Below are 22489 nucleotides of genomic sequence, written 5' to 3' on the forward strand. Positions count from 1 at the left end.
GTCTGACCTCTCTCCTACAGGCCTAGTGAAGCTGGGAATCCATTGTGTTACCTGCCAGAAGGTCGCCATCAAAATTGTCAACCGTGAGAAGCTCAGTGAGTCGGTGCTGATGAAGGTGAGGCAGAGGGCTGAGGTAGAAGGGTTATCACCTGGAGGGATGGACCTAGGTGTCTGGGACTAACACATGGGTGGCCTCTGTTCTACTCCTAACCCCAGTTGAACCCATAGGATCCTGCCCATTCCTGCTGGAGCAACAGTAGGTTAGCTCCTGGGCTAGTACAACATCAGGAAGGGTTCCACTTGACTATATTAGCCTGGACAACAGTCCCAAAGTGGACAATGATGGCACTGGGCTGACATGAGGCCCATCAGGTTGGGCCTCAGTTCTCTGATTAGAATGAGGAACTGCCCTTTGCCTCTGAGACCCCTCCTACCAGGACCAGGCTATCCTGAAGAAGGCTGGATAGGCTTTAGCTCCTGATGTGGAAAAGTTGAGTTGAGTGGGTGGCAGTTGTAAGAGAAGACAACAGCTTAGGTGGAGTGGAGGACTTCTGGCATTGGTGGGGTGAACTGGAGACACATTGGATGAATATATTCCATAGCACAGGGGCCCGAGATAAAAGGCAGAGTTTTGGTACTGTGGGCATTGTACACATGGAACCATATGGGAGTTAAAGGCTTTGGGGACAGAGAGGCTTATGAGAGGTGAGAGCCTACTAGTAGCTTCTCATTGTCATTGCCTGTGGGGCCAAGGTATCTGTGGGCAAAGCTATGCCCATCAGAGTTCTAGACTTAAGCTCAGAAACAGACCTGGAGGAGTCACTACTACAGGATCCACCTTCATTTCCAAGAATGGTAACAGCCTGGAGCCTGTAGAAGAGGGCTTGTGTTCTTACACCCTGAACTTGGGTGCCCATGCAGTTCTCTGTACACACAAGCAGTCCCCTACATGTACACAGTGCAGCAAGCACCCTCACCTGCAGCTCTGTCCTGGTCCCCACTGCCAGCTTATATAGAACCCCTGCCCAAGGCATTTGTCCTGGCATCTGCTCTTCCTTGGCCTCCTGGGATAGCAAAATCCAAGCTGCAGAGATCCCTTCTCCCCAGCTCAGCCCCAAAAGCAATGTCAAAATCCTGGGAGACAATGCATGTAGGCCACTAGAGGGTCTGTTTGAGGGTTGTGGTTGGCTGCAGGATAGTGACATGATTTCTCTGCAGGTGGAGCGAGAGATTGCCATCCTGAAGCTCATCGAGCATCCACATGTCCTGAAGCTGCATGACGTCTATGAAAACAAAAAATATTTGTAGGTATTGCTGGGCTTGGAGAGCTGGGGAGGCTGGGGTGGGTGGCTACAGAGGCCCAGGCTGCTCTTATGCTTGGAGAGCTGGCTGTGTCAGTGTTGCCATCCAGCTGAGGAGGGGCTCTCAGCCCTAGCCACAGTAGCCACAGTTTCATTACCAGACCTGTGGCTGGTGCTCCTGGGGGATCTCCAGGCTGTTAACTCGAGGCCAATAATGGGAAGGGCTTCCCTAGAGGAAGGTTTGGGTCTAGGGCCAGTAGAGCTTGTTCCTGCCTAATACTCCCCTACTGAATATCCCCTCTATGGAGATACATCTGTCTCCCAACTCCTACTGCCCCATAAGGCCCAGACTCAGTGAGACAGCCTGGGAAGAGAGTGGAGCTGTAGCTTGCCAGGGCCATTAGGAGGCTAGCGAGCAGGGCCATGAGTGAAGCAGATGGGGCACGGCATGGAGGGTGAGTCTGGCTGTTGTATTAGTTACTGTGACTAAATACCTGACAGGAAGCAGCTTGAGAGGAGAACATATTTTGGCCCTTTTGAGAGCTGAGAATGTGTAGTGGGAGAGGGGAGCAGTGAGCAGGGCATCAGCCTCCACAAACCTGAGGGCTGAGCATTTGATAGTCCTGGACCTCTATGATGGTCAGGAGTGAACTGGGGGTGGGAGGCTCTGCTGAGGCAGTGCTGAGCCTCTACCACTGTGTCCCCAAATGCTGGTCCCAGTGTGGCTCCTCTGTAGGATGTGCTTGGTTCCCTAACTCCTACTAAATCCCACAGGGCTTGGGACTCCAAGTCAGCTGACTACCGTCAGCAGGTCCCCAGCCCAGCCTGGATTCCTGTCCAGGACCACTGAACCCTGTCACCAAGTAAGATGGCTCCCATCTACATCACTAACTGCCCTTTGTTCCCTCCCTTGGAGATCTTGCCTTCCCCAAGGGGTTGTTCAGTCTGAGCCCATCAGACTGCATCCCCTGCATCTCTTTGGTCACTTCTTGAGATTCTAGGGGACTGAGACATAATCCTCCAGTTACCCACACCCTCCCCTCCCCCAAGAAACCAGTCCCCTCTGGTTCTGCATTATAGTAATGACCTCAGGGACTAATACAAACTGGGCAGAGGAGATGGCAGGCCCTGCAGGGTCGGCCTCACTCCATTTTGTGGTTTCCACACCTGATCCTCTTTGCCCAGCTACAGGGAGGCTGTAAGATCTTTCTGGGCCCCAGCTGCCTGGTGTGAGAGCCACCAGGAGCCATAGCAGGTATCCTACATAGGCCCTCATTGGGGCCTTGCTCTGGGCCCTGAACCAGGCTTCTCTAACTAGGCAGCAGGAGAGTAGGCAGGGGCTATGTGCCAGGCCACAATTGCTGGCACTAATGGTCCTTTGCCCCATTCCACAGATACCTGGTGCTAGAACACGTGTCTGGGGGGGAGCTGTTTGACTACCTGGTGAAGAAGGGACGGCTGACCCCCAAGGAGGCCCGCAAGTTCTTCCGGCAGATCATCTCTGCATTGGACTTCTGCCACAGCCACTCCATATGGTGCGAGCCAGGCCAGGCTGGGTCAGGCCTACATCTCAAGAGGGCAGTAGGGTTCCTTTGGGTTTCATATAGTAGATATTGAAAGGCTGCCCAGCGCCCACCCAGGTTTCATCCCTATGGAGGGCAGGAGGACACCTCATCCCTGTCACCCAGGCCAGGAAGACCACTTAGAGTTAGCTGCCAGCATATTATCTAGCTAGCTTGTCACTGGCCTGTCCCACTAACAGGAGTTTGGAAAGGGGAGCAATCTCTACCAAGGAGTTGCAGTGGGGAAGTGGATGCAGGGCTGCATTTAGGCTCACCTGGGTCTTACTCCCCAGCCATAGAGACTTGAAGCCAGAGAACCTGTTGCTGGATGAGAGGAACAACATCCGTATTGCAGACTTTGGCATGGCATCCCTGCAGGTGGGAGACAGCCTGCTGGAGACGAGCTGCGGGTGAGTGAGTGGTGATCCCACAGGCCCAGGATATAACCCTGGGGGCAGACACCACAGCCATTGCTGCCCAGCATGGACAAGCTTTGAAATTGCCTTATGGCTGAAGAGCTATAGAACGTTTTGGTGGGAAGCCCAAGGCCTTTCTCTCACAGCACGAAAGCTGGACTGAGGGTAGAAGGCAGGACCCCTGTCCTTATAGTAGGCATGTGGGGCCCTTTGTCTGGCACCAGCATCTTAGTTTGGTGGTGGAACCTGGGAGAACATTTCATTGGGCCTTCTCTCCTGAGTCTGGATAGATAGGCAGGCAAGCCTGAGCACAGCAGTCCCCAGGCTCCAGACCTTCATCTCCTACCAGAGCATCCAGGGTATTTAGGTTGGGGAGACTTGGTGTCAGAGCCATTCGTCCTCCTGGGGCCAGCCCAGTCATGGCCTGTGGACCTCACATACAGGCTTCCTAGGGCAGGGCTCATGTGGAGAAATCCGCAGGGAGGGTGTAAAGATCTGGGCTGTGCTCCCTGGCCTCCTGGCCCCTGACCTGCTCTTTTGCCCTTAGATCCCCACACTATGCCTGTCCGGAAGTGATTCGGGTAAGCAGCCTCCTGGGTCCCTGTGGTGGAAGGGCCCCTTCCTTATCCTGTTACTAGCTGGGCTAGTCTCAGCTCAGCTGCCTTCCCTCAGACCCACTCCCCCACTAGATACCCCCACCCTGCATACTGCCAATGCCTGGCATTGCCCTCCTCCCACAGGGCGAGAAGTATGATGGCCGCAAGGCAGATGTGTGGAGCTGTGGTGTGATCCTGTTCGCCTTGCTGGTGGTGAGCCCCACCCACCTCACCTTCTTGTTCCACTCCCACCCTGCTCCCCACATCCTCTCTCCCTTCCCTCCTCTTATGCTACCTACCCATGATGAATGCTGTCCTGTTGTCCTGCTTACCCACAGGGGGCTCTGCCTTTTGATGATGACAACCTACGGCAGTTGCTGGAGAAGGTCAAGCGTGGTGTGTTCCACATGCCACACTTTATCCCGCCAGACTGCCAGAGTCTCCTGCGTGGCATGATTGAGGTGGATGCAGCTCGGCGCCTCACGGTGCGTCCTGCCTACCCCTCTGCCCTAGCCAGAACTTGGGTGCCCATGGGGAGTCAGGCCCTTCTGCATTCCTGTTGTCCCTTCTTCACACCATCTCTTGGACCTGTCCCTTCCTCAGAAAGCCCTATACCAGTGGGGCCAAGCTTCTATCTCTAGCACTTGCTCCTGGGCATGTTAGGGAGAAAATGTCTCTGGGAGTGGGGCTTCCCACCTGTGCCTGTTTGTGTGTTGCAAGTATACCACATGCACAGAGATGTGAGTCTGTGTCATGCCAGGTGGATGTGTTCAAGTGTGGATCCATGTTTGCTAGCGTGTATGCCCGGGTATGTGTGGCGAGAGTGTGTACCCAGTTGTGTGTGAGACTGCATACAGCTACACATAGGTTGAGTGCCCATGTGTGTGTTATGTATACATATATTTATGTAGATCTAGGTGTGCATTGGGAGCGGGGGCTATAACCAGCTGCTGTGGGGGAGACTGTATGCCCAGTTGTGTGTGAGACTGCATACAGCTACACATAGGTTGAGTGCCCATGTGTGTGTTATGTATACATATATTTATGTAGATCTAGGTGTGCATTGGGAGCGGGGGCTATAACCAGCTGCTGTGGGGGAGACTGTATGCCCAGTTGTGTGTGGTGTGAGTCCTCAGGTATGTGTCACCTATACACGGCAGTATGTGGGTGTAGATGTGCATAGGTGTGTGCATGTGGCTGATCCTAGCTGCAATGTAAGGTGAGTGCCTGTGTGTATTATCTGTACATAGCTATGTGTGCACCTACGTGCGATGGGGGCCTGTGCCCAAATCTTAGGGGCTCATATATGGTAGATGGCAGGCCTGAGCAGGTGAGTGGTTTTTCGGGTGAGCCCCATAGTCTGTTCCCCTTCACTGCCATCCTGATCCTCTGACATCCTTGTGGAATGCCTCCTGACAATGTGAGCTCCACAGCGCCATCAGCTGGGCAAAGGCTTGAGCAAAGCCCCAGCACTTGGTTTTGAGCTGCATAGTATCTGCCCATGTAAAGGAAGCAAGACGCCCAGTGGGTTGGCCTTTTCTAGAAGAGATATCATCGGCCCCCTCCCACAAAGGAAGTTATAGGTGTAGTGGGCTACCTCAGCCTCCTGCCCGCACCTGCACCCAGCCCCTCCCAGCCGCCTGGCTTTGCCTCCTGGACTGGTTCCTCATTCATACCCTCTGATCTGGGAGGGCCCAACCAGGCAGGACAGGTGTCCCAGGGTGCTGCTCGCTTCCTTGCCTCTCTTCTCCATGGACCCCTGTCCCCCAGTCTCTCCTTCCCTGGCTTCATTTCCTCTGCATATGGGGTGGGGCAGGGATAGGGGTGCTGGCCTGGGCCTCTGGGAATGCGGCCCCTGCCCTGCCTTCTCCTATTCTCCCGCTCTGGCCCCCTACCTCCTAACGTGGGCTCCCCCTGGTACTAACCCCCTGTTTCTCTTTCCTTGTAGCTAGAGCACATTCAGAAACACATATGGTATATGTAAGTAGCTTCTATGCCCACTAACGCCTGCTTTGCCTGTTGCTGTGGTCTGCAGGGCCTGCTAGGAAGGGGGGGAGGGTGCCAGCCAGCTCGGGGCTGCCCTAGCCTCACTCTCCACCTCCCTGAGCGGCTGTTGCAGGATACAGGAGGTCTGCAGGGCTGGGTGCAGGGACAGCAGCAGGACTTGGGCTCACTTGAGGGTGGACTTCGCACCTTCCTGGCCACCTCAGGGTGGGTGGAATGGTTTCAGGATGGGCCAGAAATGAGTGACTGCTGCTGGATGCCCTGTCGTCCACAGAGGTGGCAAGAACGAGCCAGAGCCAGAACAGCCCATCCCACGCAAGGTTCAGATCCGCTCACTGCCCAGCCTGGAAGACATTGACCCTGATGTGCTGGATAGTATGCATTCACTGGGCTGCTTCCGAGACCGCAACAAGCTGCTGCAGGACCTGCTATCTGAGGAGTATGTTGGAGTTGGGGTGGGGCTGGTTTAGTCACTTGGCTCCAATCACCAAGCTCTAGCTGCTGTAGGGAGCATCCTTGTTGCCCCCTGTGGATTCTCCAAAGCCAGAGTCCCTGCAGGGCCACTGTCAGGTACTTGATGTCACTATATGCCCACCCTCTTGGCACCTCTCATCTGCTACAGGGAGAATCAGGAAAAGATGATCTATTTCCTCCTCCTGGACCGGAAAGAACGGTATCCCAGCCATGAGGATGAGGACCTGCCACCTAGGAATGAGATAGGTACAAAGCTTCCAGCTCACCCTGTGCCCCCTATTCCTGGCTTTGGCCCAGCCTGACCCCAGTCTGCATACAGACCCTCCCCGGAAGCGTGTGGACTCCCCGATGCTGAACCGGCATGGCAAGCGGCGACCTGAGCGCAAGTCCATGGAGGTGCTCAGTGTGACAGATGGTGGTTCCCCGGTGCCTGCACGGAGAGCCATTGAGATGGCCCAGCACGGCCAGAGGTTTGTGCCTGCCCTGGGGGCCCAAGCCTCCCTCCTGTTGCCTTGGCCAGGGCAGCATCAGGTTCTTAGCCCACTACCCTTAGTCTGGCCTTGCTTGTCTTTGCCCACTGTCCCTGGGATCTGGACTGAGGCCACTAGACTGGGCTGAGTTCACTGTGCTAAGCATGCTGGCTGGCTGCATGAGCTGAGCTGGGCTGCCCTGGACTGAGCTGACTAAGCTGGGCTGGGCTGGACTGGACTAGGTTAGGCTGAGCTGGACTGGACTCAACTGACCTGGGGTGGTCTGGACTGGACTCAGTTGGGCTGGGCTGAGATGGGCTGGACTGTTTTGAAATAGACTGGGGTGAGCAGGAGTGGACTAGACTGAACTATGATGGCCTGGACTAAGCTAGGCTGGGATAGATTGAACTAGTCTGGTCTGGTCTGAGCTGGGCTGTCCTATACCAAACTGGACTGGCTGAGCTGATCTGGGCTGAGCTATGCTAGACTGGAATGAACTGGTCTGTTCTGAGTCGACCTGGACTGAGCTGGTCTGGCTTGTACTAAGCTGGGTAGTCCTGGGCTGGGTTGAGTTGAGCGTGACTGAACTAGACTGGACTGGACTAAACTGAAGTAGGCTGAACTAAGCTGGGTGTTCTTGTTTGAGCTGGGCTGTGATATTGTGCAGCTATGTTCAGAGCCCCTTGCTCAGCAGGCTTGTCCCTCCCTGGTGCTTGGCTGTCTCTCATCTGTATTGAGCTGGGCTGTGGTGTGGTAGAACTTTGTTCAGAGCCCCTTGCCTAGCAGGCTTGTCCTTCTCTAGTGGCCAGTAGCACTATTGTGGGTAGGATGTACAGTTCAGGAGAGCGATGAATAGAAGGGCACTTAAAGTCTGCAAAGTCTGTCCTGGCTGAGTGGAGTTCCCTAACAACCAGGGGTTTGGGTCATCTGTGAACAGACCTGGAGCTGGGAGATCCCACAGGCCCTGCCAGCAGAGGTCAGCATTGTACTCTGCACACAGCACCCACTGCTCATTGTTCTTGCTGGGAGCTTGAGTGCTGAAGTGTGCCAGGTCTGCCTCTGAATTTGTTAGGAACTGGGAGCCCTGAGGTGGCTAGGTAGGTAGTCATCAATATAGCACTTCCTCTGCCTCGACTCTAGAGTGCTGGCATTCCTGCCCCACTAGGATCTGGGCTGACTCATGCTCCAGCCTCAAAGTTTCAGTCCTTGAGGAACTTCTTTTAGCTTTCCAGCCAGCCATGACCCATAGTCCCTTGGCTTCTGGCAACACGGCGGGACAGCCAGGGTCCCTCTTGGCCATGTTCTTATATAGCCCTTCTCTGGAATTCTGCCTCTTGCGGATATGCTTCACCTCATCAGGACTCTCCCAGTAGCTCTAGTGCATACCATCTACTCAAGAGATAGTTGCACCTCCCTGGCCTCCCTTGAACCCCAAAGGGTAGCTGGGGGCCAGTGCTCAGCCCTTCCAGCATCTGAAGCCTGAGTGAGCTTCCCTGGCTTCTAATACACCTTCTAGGCCTAGGTGCTACAGGATGAGCCCATCAGTGGGTGTGGCTATCTCCAAGGGAATCTGGAAGGCCCTTTGCCCTGGCACATGTAGCCTGCTTCTGCTCTGGTTTAGTCACTTGACCCTAGGCTCTGATGGGACCACTGGTTGGGAAAAGGGATCCTGTGGCTGGTGGTGAGTCTAGACACCTCTAAGCTTGGCTGCCTCCCTACCCAGAAGGTCACCCAGGGCAGGCTGTGCTGTGGCTCCTTTCCCCTTCCTCTCTCTTCATCTCCATACATTGGCCTGGGGTTGGCGGGCCATGCTTGGAGGGCTTGCTCGGTGTGGCCAGGCAGCATATAGCCCAGCAGCTGACCTGCGTGCCTGTGGCCAGGGCAGTAACTCTGTTTTCTCACTTTGTTCCTGCTATAGTAAAGCAGTGTTCAGTAAAAGCCTGGATATCGCTGAAGCCCATCCCCAATTCAGCAAAGAAGACAGGTATACATACACCCTGCCCATCCATCCCGTCCTCCCAGCCCCAGATGCAGGACTCCTGCCTGAGCCAGGCAGACAGAGGCGGGCCTGGAGGCAGGGCTTACTGACAGACAATTTCCACCTCTCCTTTCTGGGAATGGAACCAACCATCCAGCAGGTCAGGGGAGGGGCCTGGCCAGCTGTGAGGAGGCAAGGATAGGTGGGGTTGCTGGGGCAAGGCCCATGGCCAGCCCAAGGCAAGGGGCCACATAATCCAGGTTTGCATAGGACCAGGACAGGGGCACGACCCTGCACCCTGAACAGACCTGCCTTATGGTAATAGGCCTACCACTCCTGCCTCTCTTTTCTCCAGGTGTCCTTGGGTACTATTCCTCCAAGAGCTGGCCAGTTTAGATTAAGTGGCTAAGTGTCCCATGCCCTGGCAGGTGACAGCAGGCCAGTAACATCTGATGCCCACTTATGCTGCTGATTAGCTGGGCCACATCCTGTTGAGCAACAATACACTGGCCCTGTACCTGCCTGTGCCCCCTCCTGCTTGCCTCTTGCCCACTTGGCTGTCCTCAGGGCTGGGGTCATCTTTCCTACTTTGGACAAACTGCAGCTCAACTCCAGCATTGCTGGATCAAGGAGAGGTTGATATGGATCCCATGCTTACATCTTAGCTTCCCTTCTTCTTCCCTTGTGCCCAGCAGTGTGCTCCTATCCGGCATGGTGGGTTCAAAGGTCTCGGCCTCACTGCTCGTGGCTGCATCCCCTCTCCCGTCTCCCAGTATGACCATCTCCATCTTCTCAGGGCCTGACTCCTAGCTGTACACCTGGACCTTTGTCCCAGTGGGGAGCCCCGGTACCACTTTGACCCAGGCATGCTGCCCTGACCATGAGTCCCCATTGTTTCTTGGGCTCCTTAAGGGTGGAGAGACTTGGAGGTCATGGACACAGGGCTCTGGTCACAGGTGGTCTAGGAGCTGGCAAGGAACCATTAGAGATTGGAGTTGCCCAGGTAGGAACCAGAGGCCCTCGGTGTATGGCCTGGCTCGCGCTGGGCAGGCCAAGGTAGTGCAAGCTGGTCTAGTGCTCTTCTGTCCTCTTTTCTCCTGTGTTTGCACCCCACCCCCACTTTTCCCTCCAAATGTGGCAGGTTCCACTGCCAAAGGTGAACCGTGCTTTTGTGTTCTTTCATGGTGAGCTGAATGGAAGGCCTGGTCTCTGGCCTGCAGGGCAGCTGTTCACCCATGTTGCAATGAACACACACAGCTAGCACCTGCCCCTAGCTATTTGCAGGCTAGATCTTCAGTCTGGTGGGGTAATAGTGGGTTAAGATGAAAGTTGTGGGATGGCCCTGGGCTTCTCTTAAAGATAGCCATGGATGTGAAAGGACTGGGCATCTGCCCAGGTAGTAAACCACATACTGGACATTGTACAGTACAGCTTTGGAGAGGCTGGATTTGGATACCAGGGTCATAGAATGTACACAGCTGTGTCTAGTTCATGAGAATCCTCCATTGCATGTCCTTGCACCTCTGTCCACAGTGTCTGTGGACTTTTGGTGAGAGTCCCTTAGTACCTTTTCCTGTGCCTGGTCTGGGCTCACTGGTGGGTGGCTCATCTGAGTGGAGAGGAGCCCCAGGAACCTTGGCTGCATAATGATGGTGAGTGCCAAGGTCAGCAGGATGATCCCTGACACAGCTGTGCCTCTAGAGACCCTCCGGGGCATGGTAGGAGCTTTGGAGCTCTGGGCCAGGACCCCAGGCCTCCTGAAAAGGCCACCTAGGGGACAGGAGCTAGAAGCCATCTCCTGCTGAATCAACACTCTGTTTTGACCCCCCCAGGTCTCGATCCATCAGTGGCGCCTCCTCAGGCCTTTCTACAAGTCCACTCAGCAGTCCTCGGGTGAGTGACTACCCCACCTAAGCCCTAAGATTACAGGGAAATAAAAAGGAACCCCAACCGAAGTGCCCGGGGGTGGGGAACAGGGCCTCCACAGACCGGGAAGAAGCCCCCTCCCTGCCTTGCACACAGGCCTCCTTTGCGGGCACCCTCCTGGCTGCTGCTCTGATGCTGGGCTCTGGCTAACTGCATGTTCTTTTGTTTTGTGTTGTCCGTTTTCTCGTGTGTCACTTGTTTTCTTTTGTGGCAAACCCTTCCCTCGCCTGCCCCCTCCCTCTGGTCCTGCTTGGGGTCCTGCTTGAATGATTTTGCTGATCCTGGCTGCTATGTGTGCATGTGGGTGGGATGGGCATGAGCTCCACTTTGTGGTCACCCCTCCTGCCCCTACTCTGCGCCACTGTAGCCTGTTAGGAAGTTTGTCCTGCCTCCTCTGCCCCCTGAGCTTCCCTATGTGGCCTGCCCCCCGGCCACCTCCTCGGAGCCGGAAGCTTGTCGGAGCGCCTCTCGGCCTGGATACATCCTCTCTCCGCAGGCCGCCCTGCGGCCCAACCCCAAGACTCAGACCTTGCCGTGCAAGGCCAAGCTGACTGACAAGCCGCTGCAGGGCACCAAGTCCAATCCGCTCCCGGCCTGCACCCAGACCCGGCCTCCTGGAGCCAGCCTTGGCCCTCCACTGGCCCTGTCCCCTGGGCCCCCCACCCTGCTGGCCCCTGCTCAGCTCCTGCCAACTGGGACTGAATCAAACACCAAATCTGTCCCCACCATACAGGTGACCCCTCACCCCTCACCAAGGGGTAGTCCCCTTCCTACCCCCAAAGGGACGCCTGTCCACACGCCAAAGGAGAGCCCAGCTGGCACACCCAATCCCACACCACCATCCAGTCCTAGTGTTGGAGGGGTGCCCTGGCGGACACGGCTCAATTCCATCAAGAACAGCTTCCTGGGCTCACCTCGCTTCCACCGCCGGAAACTGCAAGGTTAGCACAGATGTGAGACTGGGTAGGTGGTGGAATCTGATTAGGGGTGGGGGGAAGGGAGTTTCTGCACTGCTGAGATAGAATGTTCCTACAGCTGGCAGGTCTGTGGGCCTCTCTACAAGTCTCTGAGTCTGCCCTGTACCCTCTCTTGTCCCAGGCCCCATTCTATCATCTTCTAAGCAGCAGCTATGATTAGTGAGGCCTGTTGGCTGGTCAGGAAGCCTACAGGTCCTGGCCTGTGCTGAGGCACAATGAGGTTTCAGCACCAGAGCATGGACAGCGCACTAGGCAGGGGGCAAAATGGGCACAACCTACATCACTAACCGACCTTGCCCTTGTCCTTTCCCATGCACAGTTCCCACGCCAGAGGAGATGTCCAACCTGACCCCAGAGTCCTCTCCAGAGTAAGTGGCTGTGCTTGAGGCTGGTGAGAGAGGGACCTAGATCTTTCCCACTGGACATGGTTAACCACCTGAGGGCTTTTGGTCCCTGACCTAAAACTCTTGGACCTGATTTAGCCAATGAGTGTTTATGAACTTTAGGTCCTGTCCACATGAGAATACCAGTAGTGGGACATGTCTTAACCCTGCTCAGAGGAATATGAAGTTGGCTAGGGGCAAGTGATTGTGCCCTGGGCTTCCCAGGAGTCTAAGGGACCATAGGGATGCTTTGGACATAAGCAGAAATGGGATTGTGCTGAGGACAAAGGACAGCTACAAGATACAGGGCCCAGGTAGGGCACCAGTAGCCTGGTTGGCCTGTGATGCTTGTGGGGGAGGGGAAGTTGGCAGAGGCCTGGGGCAGAGTACCTCTGGCCTTGAGCTGAAGGAAAAGGAATATAGGTGGGCCCAGTGTTGCCACCCTACAAATGCTAAATGCCTGCATAGTGTGGCTTCGTTGTATATTTCACAGGAGCCTTTCAGTAGTTACTCGTAGCTGCTGGTGTGAAAGAAAGAAAATGTCGTATGACTGACGTGGGGGGAAGCATGGCACAGATCATATTAGCTATGCGACCTCACATAATGGCCAGATAAGAGGAAAGGCCTCCATTGTGTTTCCAGCACTCAGTACGGACCCGTGGGCGGTTGCTTGCTCTGTGCTAACCCACTGGGAGCAGCATCTGTGGAGGTGTTTGCTGCACAGCCTTTTTGTCCAAGTGGGAGTCAAAGGCTGAAGCTCACCATAACTGTTCTGAGGCTCTGGAAGCACAGGACCATATTTGCCTAGGTTATGCCTTTATGTTGGTCTGATCAAAGGTTTTGGAGATCTACTAGAAACATTTTTTTTTAAGTAAAGTAGAAAATCTCTGACAATAGCTTAAGGCCAGTGAGAAGGCCTTACACCACCTCCTCCTTGATCAAGACCCTTTGGACGCTCCCTCATCCCTGGCCCTGCACAGTGGCCCAGAAGTCTTTAGCACCCTCATCTTCTGTCAACAGCCAGCCCCTCACTGGCCATAGCCTCCACAGAACTATAACCAGGAGAGGAGAAGTATCTCAGAAACTGCCTCCCTTGGTCTCCCATGATGTTGGGCTGTCTGGCTAGAAGCCATGAGAGCTCCAGCAGTCTATAGAACTCACTCCTCCAGAGCCTTTCTCTCTAGTGCCTTCAGCTACTTGGCTAGGGCCCACAAAGCCAAACAGTTTTGCTCACAGGTCTAGGCCCTTCTGTCATGTACTATTATGGACCTCACCCAGAATTCTGTGTGTACAGGCTAGCACCAGGGTCGAGCAAATATGGACACCAGAGTTCTATTATGGACTGTGTCACCTGTGCCATGCAATCCCCTCTGATCCTCTGGCTTCTTTCAGACATGGCCATGTCTCACATGCTATACCACCCAAGTATTACTGCTTACTTCTGTGACGTTCAGCCAGAAACTTTATTTGTGTTTTCTAGAACTAGTTGGCTGCTCTGAAATATCCTGAGCATTGCAGGTCTCTAGGCCCAAGAATGGGCCTTGGGTACAGGTGGGGGCAGTGGCCTACATGAGGGGCATATACCCACAGGACTGGATAGAGCTGAAGCACAGAGGGGCTGCAGGTCTGTGTCTCCACAGAGGCAAAGGAACCGTCCCAGAAATGAACAAGAAGGGGGAAGTCACACAGCCAGGAGAACCTACACTTACCCTAAGCTAGCAGAGTCTTGGTGCTGTCCAGCTGTTCATGCTGGCTACATGCTAGCCCTATCCCTGAACACCAGTGTGCTTCTGTGGCCATTCCCCCAGTTTCTAGCTCCTCTGAGTCACTGGTGCAGGGATACGTCTGACTGGGGTGCTGACTGTGCCCCCTCTGCAGCTACAGTAGGCAGCGGGAAGTCTGCCTGGCCATGTTGACTGGGAGTTGCCATGAGACAGCCTGCAGCGCAGCTCCCCTCACCCTCACCCTCACCCCCAGGACCTATGGAACAGGCATCCAGCAATGATTTGACTGGACATTCTGCTTTCTGGTCTCAAGGCTGCCGGCCAGGTGTCATTGAGCTGCGGTTGTCCCCAGGACTGGGAAAGAATCTCTTCCAATTGTCCATGAGTCAGGGTCTCTGTAGCTGTTGGTGGAAAGCCAGTCAGTAAGGTGGCAAGAACTTCAGCTGTGCACATGATTAGTTTGTGGGACCCCGCAAGTGGGACTGGGAAGCTTGACATTTGCCTTCCATCCCCTGGACTGGCATTTCCAGCCCCGGAAGCTGAAGTATAAAAGATTATACTTAAGAGTAATGCATTCACTTAGGAGATGGTGTATGCAGTGAGGAGTGCCCCAGTAGGGCTGGGGTTGTACTGATCTATCCTGGCCAGCCAGCTGAGGCCAGTTGGACAGTAGTGGAGTAGTAGCCAAGCACTATGTCAAGCTATCATGGGAAGAAAACAGGTCCTGTAGTCATGTGGGCAATGTGTGCCAGACCTGCATGAGGCTCTGGCTGTGGGATATGGGCAGGCCCTTCCCGAACTGATCCTGCCAGGGTTCTTACTCTACAAGCTGAGGTGTGGAGCCACATAATCTTTACCTGGCCCAAGAGAGCCCTACCAGACTCTAGTATGCACCAGCTTGCAGTAGACTGGGAACATATTTGGCAGAAAGTTGGAGAACAGGCTTCTCCAAACATTCAGGGGCCCAAGTAGAGGGTTGAGATAGACACTCTCCTGTTCCCTGCTCTGCCCACTGGAATGCCTAGCAAGAACCACTCAGACACCTCTGTCAAGGACTTGTGGTAGGGATAAAATTTGTAATTAAGGACACAGGATTAGGGTTAGGGTTATAGGGTGAAAGTTGGGACAACAATATGGGGTCTGGGTTAGTGAAATGTGGTTCAGGCTGGGGATGTAGGTTTAAGTTAATGGATGATAGGCTAAGGTTAGGGGTTATGGTTAGGGAAGTTTGATTATGATTAAGGATTTTGGTTTATTGCTATGGTAAAAGTTATTTTTAGGTTTTGTTTTGTTTGTGGTGTAAGTTTAGAGTTGGGGGTTGCCCTTGGTGTTGGATTGTGGAGTTAGGGGGAGTGGGTATGGTCAAGCTGGCATTAGGGTCACAGGGCTGGTATTGGTTGTTGGGAGTCCCTGTACTGCTCTGCAGGGAGGGCTCCACTGCTCCAGTCCTATAGAGGTTACAGGAGCAGACCAGGCACCACACTCCCATCATCACAGCCTCTGCTCTGCCTAGGCTGGCCAAGAAATCGTGGTTTGGGAACTTCATCAACCTGGAGAAGGAGGAGCAGATCTTTGTGGTGATCAAGGACAAGCCCCTGAGCTCCATCAAGGCTGACATCGTTCATGCCTTCCTGTCGGTGAGGTTACGGCAGAGCCAGGAGGACACCCTCACCCATGGGCCCAGCCTCCAGGCAGACCACAGGACCTCTCATTCCCACTAACTCTGGACACCCACATGTCCTTATGTTCTTCTGCCTGGACCACCATTGTCTACCTAGGCCTTCATCCTGCTGGGAGCTGGACACACCTCTGGGAGGGGGGAGCTGTCTATGGCTGGTGTGTGCTGGTCTTCAGGTGAAACCTCCCTGAGATTGAGGGAGAAACACGGGTGGTCACACGAAACAAAAGAGGCCATGATCCTGAGGGAAGTTCTGATGACACCTAGTTAACATCATGAGGCCCACAGTTTGTTTCCCATACTACTTATTTATTTGAAGTCTGTGACTCTCCTGCAGCCCCTAACCTTCCTGAAGAGACTGAGCTTCTCAGAGAACATGGGGCATCTCTAGATATGGAGAAGCAAAAAAATCACATAAAGACTGGAAATGAGACTTTCCAGCCAGGATATGAACTCTGCCTTGGAGTCTTTCAAGCTACCATATCTGGCTACAGTTGAAGGATTTCCTTGGTTCCCTGGGGGACAGCTGAGAATGTCTGACAGAGGCCTCAAACCAGGGAAGGCCATTCCCAACAGAGGGGTCATACTTGAGGTTGGCCAGACTCTTGGCCTGCTGTGTCTCCTTGGCACTCCTACACTTTAACCTGAGCCCGTCTCTTTCATACCTCCATCCATTACATCCCTTCACAAGGCCCCTGGGTCATCAGGCCAACTTGGAGCCCCCAACTACTTCCCCATGGTGGCTAGTCCTGTATACTGGGGTATTGGGGTGACCCTGTCAGTTTTCTGGTTTTACTCTTGCTGCTGTCAAGTTCATGTGACCAGCCCTTGGTGCTATGGACTCACACACAGCCTCTTATATTCACAGAAAGCTTATAGCTTTCCTTGGTCACTACTCAATGCTCCTCTATTACTGCCCCTGACTTGGGATTGTAAAGCCATCTGGCCCCTTCCAGTTTAGGGTTCTCTGTAGAAGACCCAGGGTAGTGGCCAGTGTGCACCCTGGCTGGCTGAGCAAGGGGGCTCTGAACTGTGCTTCCCTGTTAGTCTTCCATGTTATACTTGGTTCTCAACACTGGAGATTGATTGGAGGGCTAGGGTTGTGTTTGGTGCCCACATAGTGCTGGCTCTTGTGAGGTTATCTCCCCAGAAGTCCAAGAGTGAACTAGTGAGGCCTGCAGGTAGGCTGCGCTCATGTCCAACCTGTGCACACTGCAGATACCAAGCCTCAGCCACAGCGTTATCTCCCAGACAAGCTTCCGCGCTGAATACAAGGCAACAGGGGGCCCGGCAGTGTTCCAGAAGCCAGTCAAGTTCCAAGTGGACATCACCTACACCGAGGGTGGAGAGGCCCAGAAGGAGAATGGTATCTACTCAGTCACATTCACTTTGCTCTCAGGTAAGCCAGCTGACTTAGTGGTTGCGTTTCACCCTCACTGGTCCTGCCAGTGCCCTGACTGCCAGTCTTCTCCCAGGCCCCAGTCGCCGCTTCAAGAGGGTTGTGGAGACCATCCAGGCCCAGCTGCTGAGCACCCATGACCAGCCATCAGCCCAGCACCTGTCAGGTGAGATGGGAGCTTGGCATAGCATCTGTGGCTAGTGCTGCTTGGATGGGAGGTATGAGGACTTACATGGCCTCCTACTCTGACGGATGCCCACCTCCCTGCCCTGAGCAGTGCTGCACCCCTCAGGGAGCAGGGCCCCTTCCCGGGCATGGTGGGCTGCATCACACTGAAAGGCGCCTCTTGTCCACCGTAGAACCACCCCCGCCAGCGCCAGGACTAAGCTGGGGTGCTGGGCTTAAGGGCCAGAAGGTGGCCACCAGCTACGAGAGTAGCCTCTGACGCTGGCAGGTAAGGTGTCCGGCCTGCTGCCGGGGAGGGGAGGGGCTGCGGGCAGGGCCTCCTGCAAGAGCCAGGCTTGCCCTAAGAGGGGCGCCCTGTGGCCACTCTCCTGGCCTGGTTCTGGACAGGCCTGCAGGCTCAGCACCCAGGCAGCTGGACATGAGGGCAGCCTGAGCAGGCTCTGAGAGTAGGTCCCAAGGCCTTGATCTTTGGGGATCCCCTGTGTAGCACCCTACAATGGCTGGTACTTGCCACCCCCATGCCACTGACCACCAGAGCTCTGCCTTAAACAGGATGGAGTCTGAGGCTCTGGTCCTAGCAGGGTGTGGGAGGAGGTAGTATCTGTGTGTCTGTCTGGCCCTATGCATAGGCATACACATGGGACCTATGTGTCAGAATAATAGCTAGGATATAGCCTGGGCTATCTTTTGGCAAAGGGACAGGCATGGGGCTACTTAGACACTCTTGAGAAGTATAGAAGTGATGGGATGTGGCTTAGGGCCAGCTCTCTGAGCCCTACTCTCAGCTTATTGTCTGAACAGCTGGGGCCTGCTAGAGTCACTGTGTGTGTGTGTGTGTGTGTGTGTGTGTGTGTGTGTGTGTGTGTGTGTGTGTTCTTTCCACCTGTTTCTCATCTCATCCCACCCTCATTCCATCGCCTGTAGATGTGCTCCCAACATGGGCCTTATCTCCTGGCAGGTGGGGCTGGAGCCCCCACAGCAGCCCCGGGGTCATTCAGCCTTCCACTCTTCTCGAGCAGGCAGGGCCAGATGTTCCTGTGGGCACTTGTACTTCAGTCAATCTTATCTCTCTGGGGCTTTAGATCCCCATCTTGGAAAGAAGAAAATAGGCTGGGAATAGCAACAGTAGTGAGAAACAGAGAGCAAGGAATGACAGGCAGTGGCTGAGGCTGAGGCTGAGGCAGGCAGAACTGTTCAAGCCAAGTAAAGCCAGGGTCTAGCGTGCTGCTGGGGTTCTGCTCATGGTGACGCTCCTGTAGTCTTGAATGTTGGACAGCTCTCCACACACTATCCTATGAGATGCTCTGTTATACCCCCACCCAGTGTCATATCCCAGCTGTTGCAGGGAATATGGTGGGTGTGACCTATACACAGGGCCCACCTATCAGTTCTACTCAGTCACCCGTCAGTGCTAGAGCCTACTGTAGAGACTGTTTGGCACCCACCAACTCTTGGATCTCAGCTTGTCCCCCTGATACCTGTGCCCCTGTGTCCTGGGCCCTCATCCAGTGAGCTTGGCTCCAGTGGCCCTGCTGGAGGTGGGCAGAAATGCAGACCTCCAGGGATACGTAGGAACCATCCAGAAGGGAACCCCACTTAGGGAAAGGAGACTCGGAACCGCTATGAGTAGGCCCAATGGACACACCCCACCCAAGTCTCCTTATGCCAGCAGGCCTAGCATAGTAGGAGAGGTGGGACAAATGGGAGCCAGTGGGGGTTGAGGTACAGGCACTGCAAGGGTTAAACAGTGCCAGAGCAAGAGCGTATTCAGCTCGGGGGTGACAGGCCCACAAGGGGAAAGACCACATCCAGTCTTCTGGCTTTGGCTGTTGGAGGGTAGCCTTCCACTGTCTGCCTGGCTCCAACCCAATTGTAGTCATAGGCCTGCTCTGACCTAGATCCTGGTTCTCAGCTCTGCCCCTTCTAAACTCTACACTTCCTGGACCTGCCTGTTTCACCCAGTTTGTGCAGGTTCAGCTCCTCTCTTCCTGCCAGACAATATTCTTGGGCACTGCCTACTCCTAACCCTGCTCCTCTATGAGCCCCAAACCCTCTGGACTCTGTCCACTTCTGGTTCCAGCCCTCTCAGGACCCTGCCCCACCCCCCGCCCCAGCTGGCTGCAGGTTGCCAGCCAGCCTCAGGTAGCAGGTGGGCAGCCTGTTTACTCTCTCCCTCCCTCTTTCCATTCTGTGCTCCAGACACCACTAACTGTATGGAAGTGATGACGGGGCGGCTTTCCAAATGTGGTAAGAACCCCTCATGCTCACGTGGCCCCCAGCCTGCCACCTCCACTGCGTGCCCCCATAGCCTACCCCGATTAGTGCTGTCCCACTGTCCCTGGGCTGTTCTGGGCCCCCTGTGTATGCACAGGCATTGGACCACCCACCACCCCTGGGCCCCTTCTAACAAGAGTGGTCTTAACCACTCACTTCCTGCACCCCCCTCCCTATTTTTACAATGAAGCCAGGCTGAGGAGGGACTTCAGTGCTCAGAGCAGAAAAAGGTCCTTGTGCTTGACGCCAACAAGATTCCTATATGTAAAAGCATTACCTATATGTAGCACTGCTCTGGAGGGCAAGGTGGACACCTGTCTATAGACCATGCCAGTCAGAAGAGGAGGCTCAGCACTGGGCTCAGATTAAGGTCAGGTGAGGGCATGGAACTGAGGTCTCCAATAGGCACAGCTGATAGTAAACACAGGCCCAAGAGGGTGGAGGGTCACCTATTACTTCTGCCCTCCAGGACCAGAAACCCAGCTGTGGCTGCCTGTCCCCCAGCTCCCTGCCTGCCCGCCAACCATTCATTCTGTCTGTCTGCTGCTAAACTGTCTGTGATAGCCAGGGCCAGGTTCTCCCTGTATGCTGCTGGTCACTGGCTCTGGCCACCCTTTTTGAAAGCAATCATTACTCACAAAGCAGCAGCCAACCCCAGAGTCTGACTCAGCCCTGGTCTTTCCATTGCTATTTCTATACCTGGGGTTGGCTAGCTCACATGGCTCTGACACTTGGGAAGGGAGGCCCAGGACCTTCAGGGCTACACTGGGCGAGGGAGGAATCTCACTGCCAGTCCTGGGCCTCAGTTCTCAGAAACAGCCTCCAGGTCCCATGCTACTTTGAAGGTGTGGAGGATGCAAGGGTCTACCCCCACTGCTTGCTCCTGGCACCAGGAATCCCACTGGCCGCCTACCCATCCTGCTTGCTACCTGCCTATCCTTGCTCTGCCGTTCCATCCGACTTCATCTCGTTGGCTTTTTCTTTCTCTTGTCAAGGCCCCTTCGTTCATTTGTTTGTTCTTTCTCTCCTTCCCTCCCTCTCTCCCCTTCCCCCTTTTTTTCTTTTCTATTCTCTCTTTTTGTCTTCTGTTCTGTGTACCCAGGCACCCCATTGAGTAACTTCTTTGACGTAATTAAACAACTTTTTTCAGACGAGAAGAACGGGCAGGCGGCCCAGGCCCCCAGCACACCCGCCAAGCGGAGTGCCCACGGCCCCCTGGGTGACTCCGCGGCCGCTGGCCCTGGAGGGGACACCGAGTACCCGATGGGCAAGGACATGGCCAAGAAGGGGCCGCCCGCCGCCCACCGTGAGCAGCCTTAGACACTAGTCCCTCCCCAGCACAGCACAGCACTGCACAGCACAGCACTGACTGTGGCCTTCTGCCGCCCTGTGTGGACCAGGCCCCACCTGCCTGCCCAGAACTTGTCTCAAGCCTGGGAGGAAAGGAGAGTGGCCAGGGCGTGGCCCGCAGGCTGGGCTGCAGGGCTTGCTCTCTTTTCTCTCTTGCGGTCTGTCTCTGCCTGTCTCTGACAGCATCGCTTGTTTCCGCTCTGATACCAGGAATTATCCCGAAAAGTTAACATGTCACCTCCACGAGGCCATCCTCTGTGCTGCGTGTGGACACTGGCTGACCGAAGGCAGCTGCTGCGGACCACCCTCCCTCCTCCTCCTGCTGTTGCTGCTGCTGCTGCTGGGCAGAGAGGCTAGCCCACTGTCCACATCTCTGCCCGTTCCCTGGCAGCTCTGCATGGCCCAAAGGAGGAGGGCCTGACTCCCAGGGGACTCTTCTTCTAGCCCAGCCACCCTGGACTCCCAGCGACCAGACCCTTGACAGGGACAACCTGTCCACCATCTTCCAGGGTAGGGGACCATGGTGGGTGAAGCAGTGGGAATGGATTGTCCTCCAGGTCACATGTGGAGGCCTCCTGGGCCACTCGCTTCACCTTTTCCACACTCTGGCCTCACCAGGGCCACCTCTTCTCATCCGCATCCATTGCCCACCTTGTCAGGCTGCAGAGCTCCGGCTGTGATGGTTCTCTCGGGCTGACGTGGAAATAAGAGACCTGGGTACCCCAGAGCTGCCTGGGCTGGCCAAGCTGTGGGGGCTGGGCTGAGACCAGTATTATTTATTTGATATTTTAATTTATTGAGTTTCTTTATGTCTCTGTTCTCTGTTCAGGGAAGGGGAAGCAGCAGCAGCACCCTCCTGCCGTCTGTCTGTCTGTTCTGTCTGACTTGGGCAGGGTGGGTCCGGAGCCCAGGTTCCCTCTAAGGACAGAGCCGTTGCGGGGCTGGGAATGGTGGGGAGCCAGCCAGTGGATGCAGCACTGGCAAGCTACTGTAAACTTTAAAAGAATTCCTGCAAGATATTTTTATAAACTTTCTTTTCTTGGTTGTTTTTGGAAAATGGTGTGGGGTGGGGCCGCTGGGGCAGAGCTAGAGTTTGTGTTTCGGCTCCTCGCTCTTGGCTATTTCTATACACATATACATACATACATATATATATATATATATATTTAAAGAACGATGTGGTTAGCTCTGTCCCGGGTTGTTTTATTACTGCTTAGCAGCAGCTCCAGTTCCACACAAGGGCTCAGGATACAGGGCATCAGCTTGCACTGACCAGCTGTGCCTGCTTCCCGGAGGTTCTGCCCAGTACTTCTCTGCTGCGCCAGGCTTGAGGGTGATCTTGGTTTGGTGTCTGAGCGAGAAGCGGTAGAAGGCCCTGAGCTGGCACCCTACGCACACACAGGATGGCAGGGGTACCTCGGGGCCTTTTAAAAATTATAATAAAAGAGTTAAAACAAAACAAAAAAATCAAAGCCAGAAATGGAGTTAGCAGTGTGCTCTGCAGTGGGTTCCTCCTGGAGGTAGCAAGGGCAAGGGGCCCACACCACTGCCTGCTGCCCACCGAAGCCCATCTCACTTCCCTCATCCCCAGCTTCTGTCTGTGTTCCGTTCTGTCTGGCTAAGCCAGTCCCTCCCAGCTGGCCCAAGGTGCCCGGCGTAGCAGCAGGAGGGGCCGGGGGGCAGGTTTCATGCATGCCTTTGCTCTTCCCCTCATGTACAGATTTTAATGCTTCTATTACATTCAACCACCATAGGCTGGGATTCCCATACATAGGGCAAAATCAAACACCT

At 54.8% G+C, this 22489-nt stretch overlaps 1 protein-coding gene across 16 annotated transcripts in view; it reads left to right on the plus strand.

Moving 5' to 3' along the window:
• Brsk2 (BR serine/threonine kinase 2) overlaps nucleotides 1-21732 on the plus strand; it is a 53222-nt gene extending 31490 nt beyond the window's left edge. Inside the window, exons 2-22 of one of the 16 annotated variants that reach the window (XR_007835034.1) lie at nucleotides 21-115; nucleotides 1219-1304; nucleotides 2696-2836; nucleotides 3157-3273; nucleotides 3827-3860; nucleotides 4020-4088; nucleotides 4214-4360; nucleotides 5824-5855; nucleotides 6154-6318; nucleotides 6502-6599; nucleotides 6673-6823; nucleotides 8742-8807; nucleotides 10634-10694; nucleotides 11461-11668; nucleotides 12024-12072; nucleotides 15325-15448; nucleotides 16708-16888; nucleotides 16965-17054; nucleotides 17248-17342; nucleotides 19274-19321; nucleotides 20909-21732. Coding sequence is in view for 13 of the 16 variants with exons in the window: in XM_051193405.1 (XP_051049362.1) it covers nucleotides 21-115; nucleotides 1219-1304; nucleotides 2696-2836; nucleotides 3157-3273; nucleotides 3827-3860; nucleotides 4020-4088; nucleotides 4214-4360; nucleotides 5824-5855; nucleotides 6154-6318; nucleotides 6502-6599; nucleotides 6673-6823; nucleotides 8742-8807; nucleotides 10634-10694; nucleotides 11461-11668; nucleotides 12024-12072; nucleotides 15325-15448; nucleotides 16708-16888; nucleotides 16965-17054; nucleotides 19274-19321; nucleotides 20451-20668 (2180 nt within the window). In the remaining 3 variants the exon portion in view is untranslated. Of the gene's footprint in view, nucleotides 1-20; nucleotides 116-1218; nucleotides 1309-2695; nucleotides 2837-3156; nucleotides 3274-3826; nucleotides 3861-4019; nucleotides 4089-4213; nucleotides 4361-5823; nucleotides 5856-6153; nucleotides 6319-6501; nucleotides 6600-6672; nucleotides 6824-8741; nucleotides 8808-10633; nucleotides 10695-11460; nucleotides 11669-12023; nucleotides 12073-15324; nucleotides 15449-16707; nucleotides 16889-16964; nucleotides 17055-17247; nucleotides 17343-19273; nucleotides 19322-20450 lie in introns of those variants that run through there. The other 15 variants (XR_007835035.1, XR_007835036.1, XM_051193405.1 and 12 more) reach the window with 15 other exon arrangements.
• The last annotated feature ends 757 nt before the right edge of the window (nucleotides 21733-22489 follow it).

The sequence above is a fragment of the Phodopus roborovskii genome, unplaced genomic scaffold (genome assembly GCF_943737965.1).
Source record: "Phodopus roborovskii unplaced genomic scaffold, PHOROB, whole genome shotgun sequence".
NCBI classification, from domain to species: domain Eukaryota; kingdom Metazoa; phylum Chordata; class Mammalia; order Rodentia; family Cricetidae; genus Phodopus; species Phodopus roborovskii.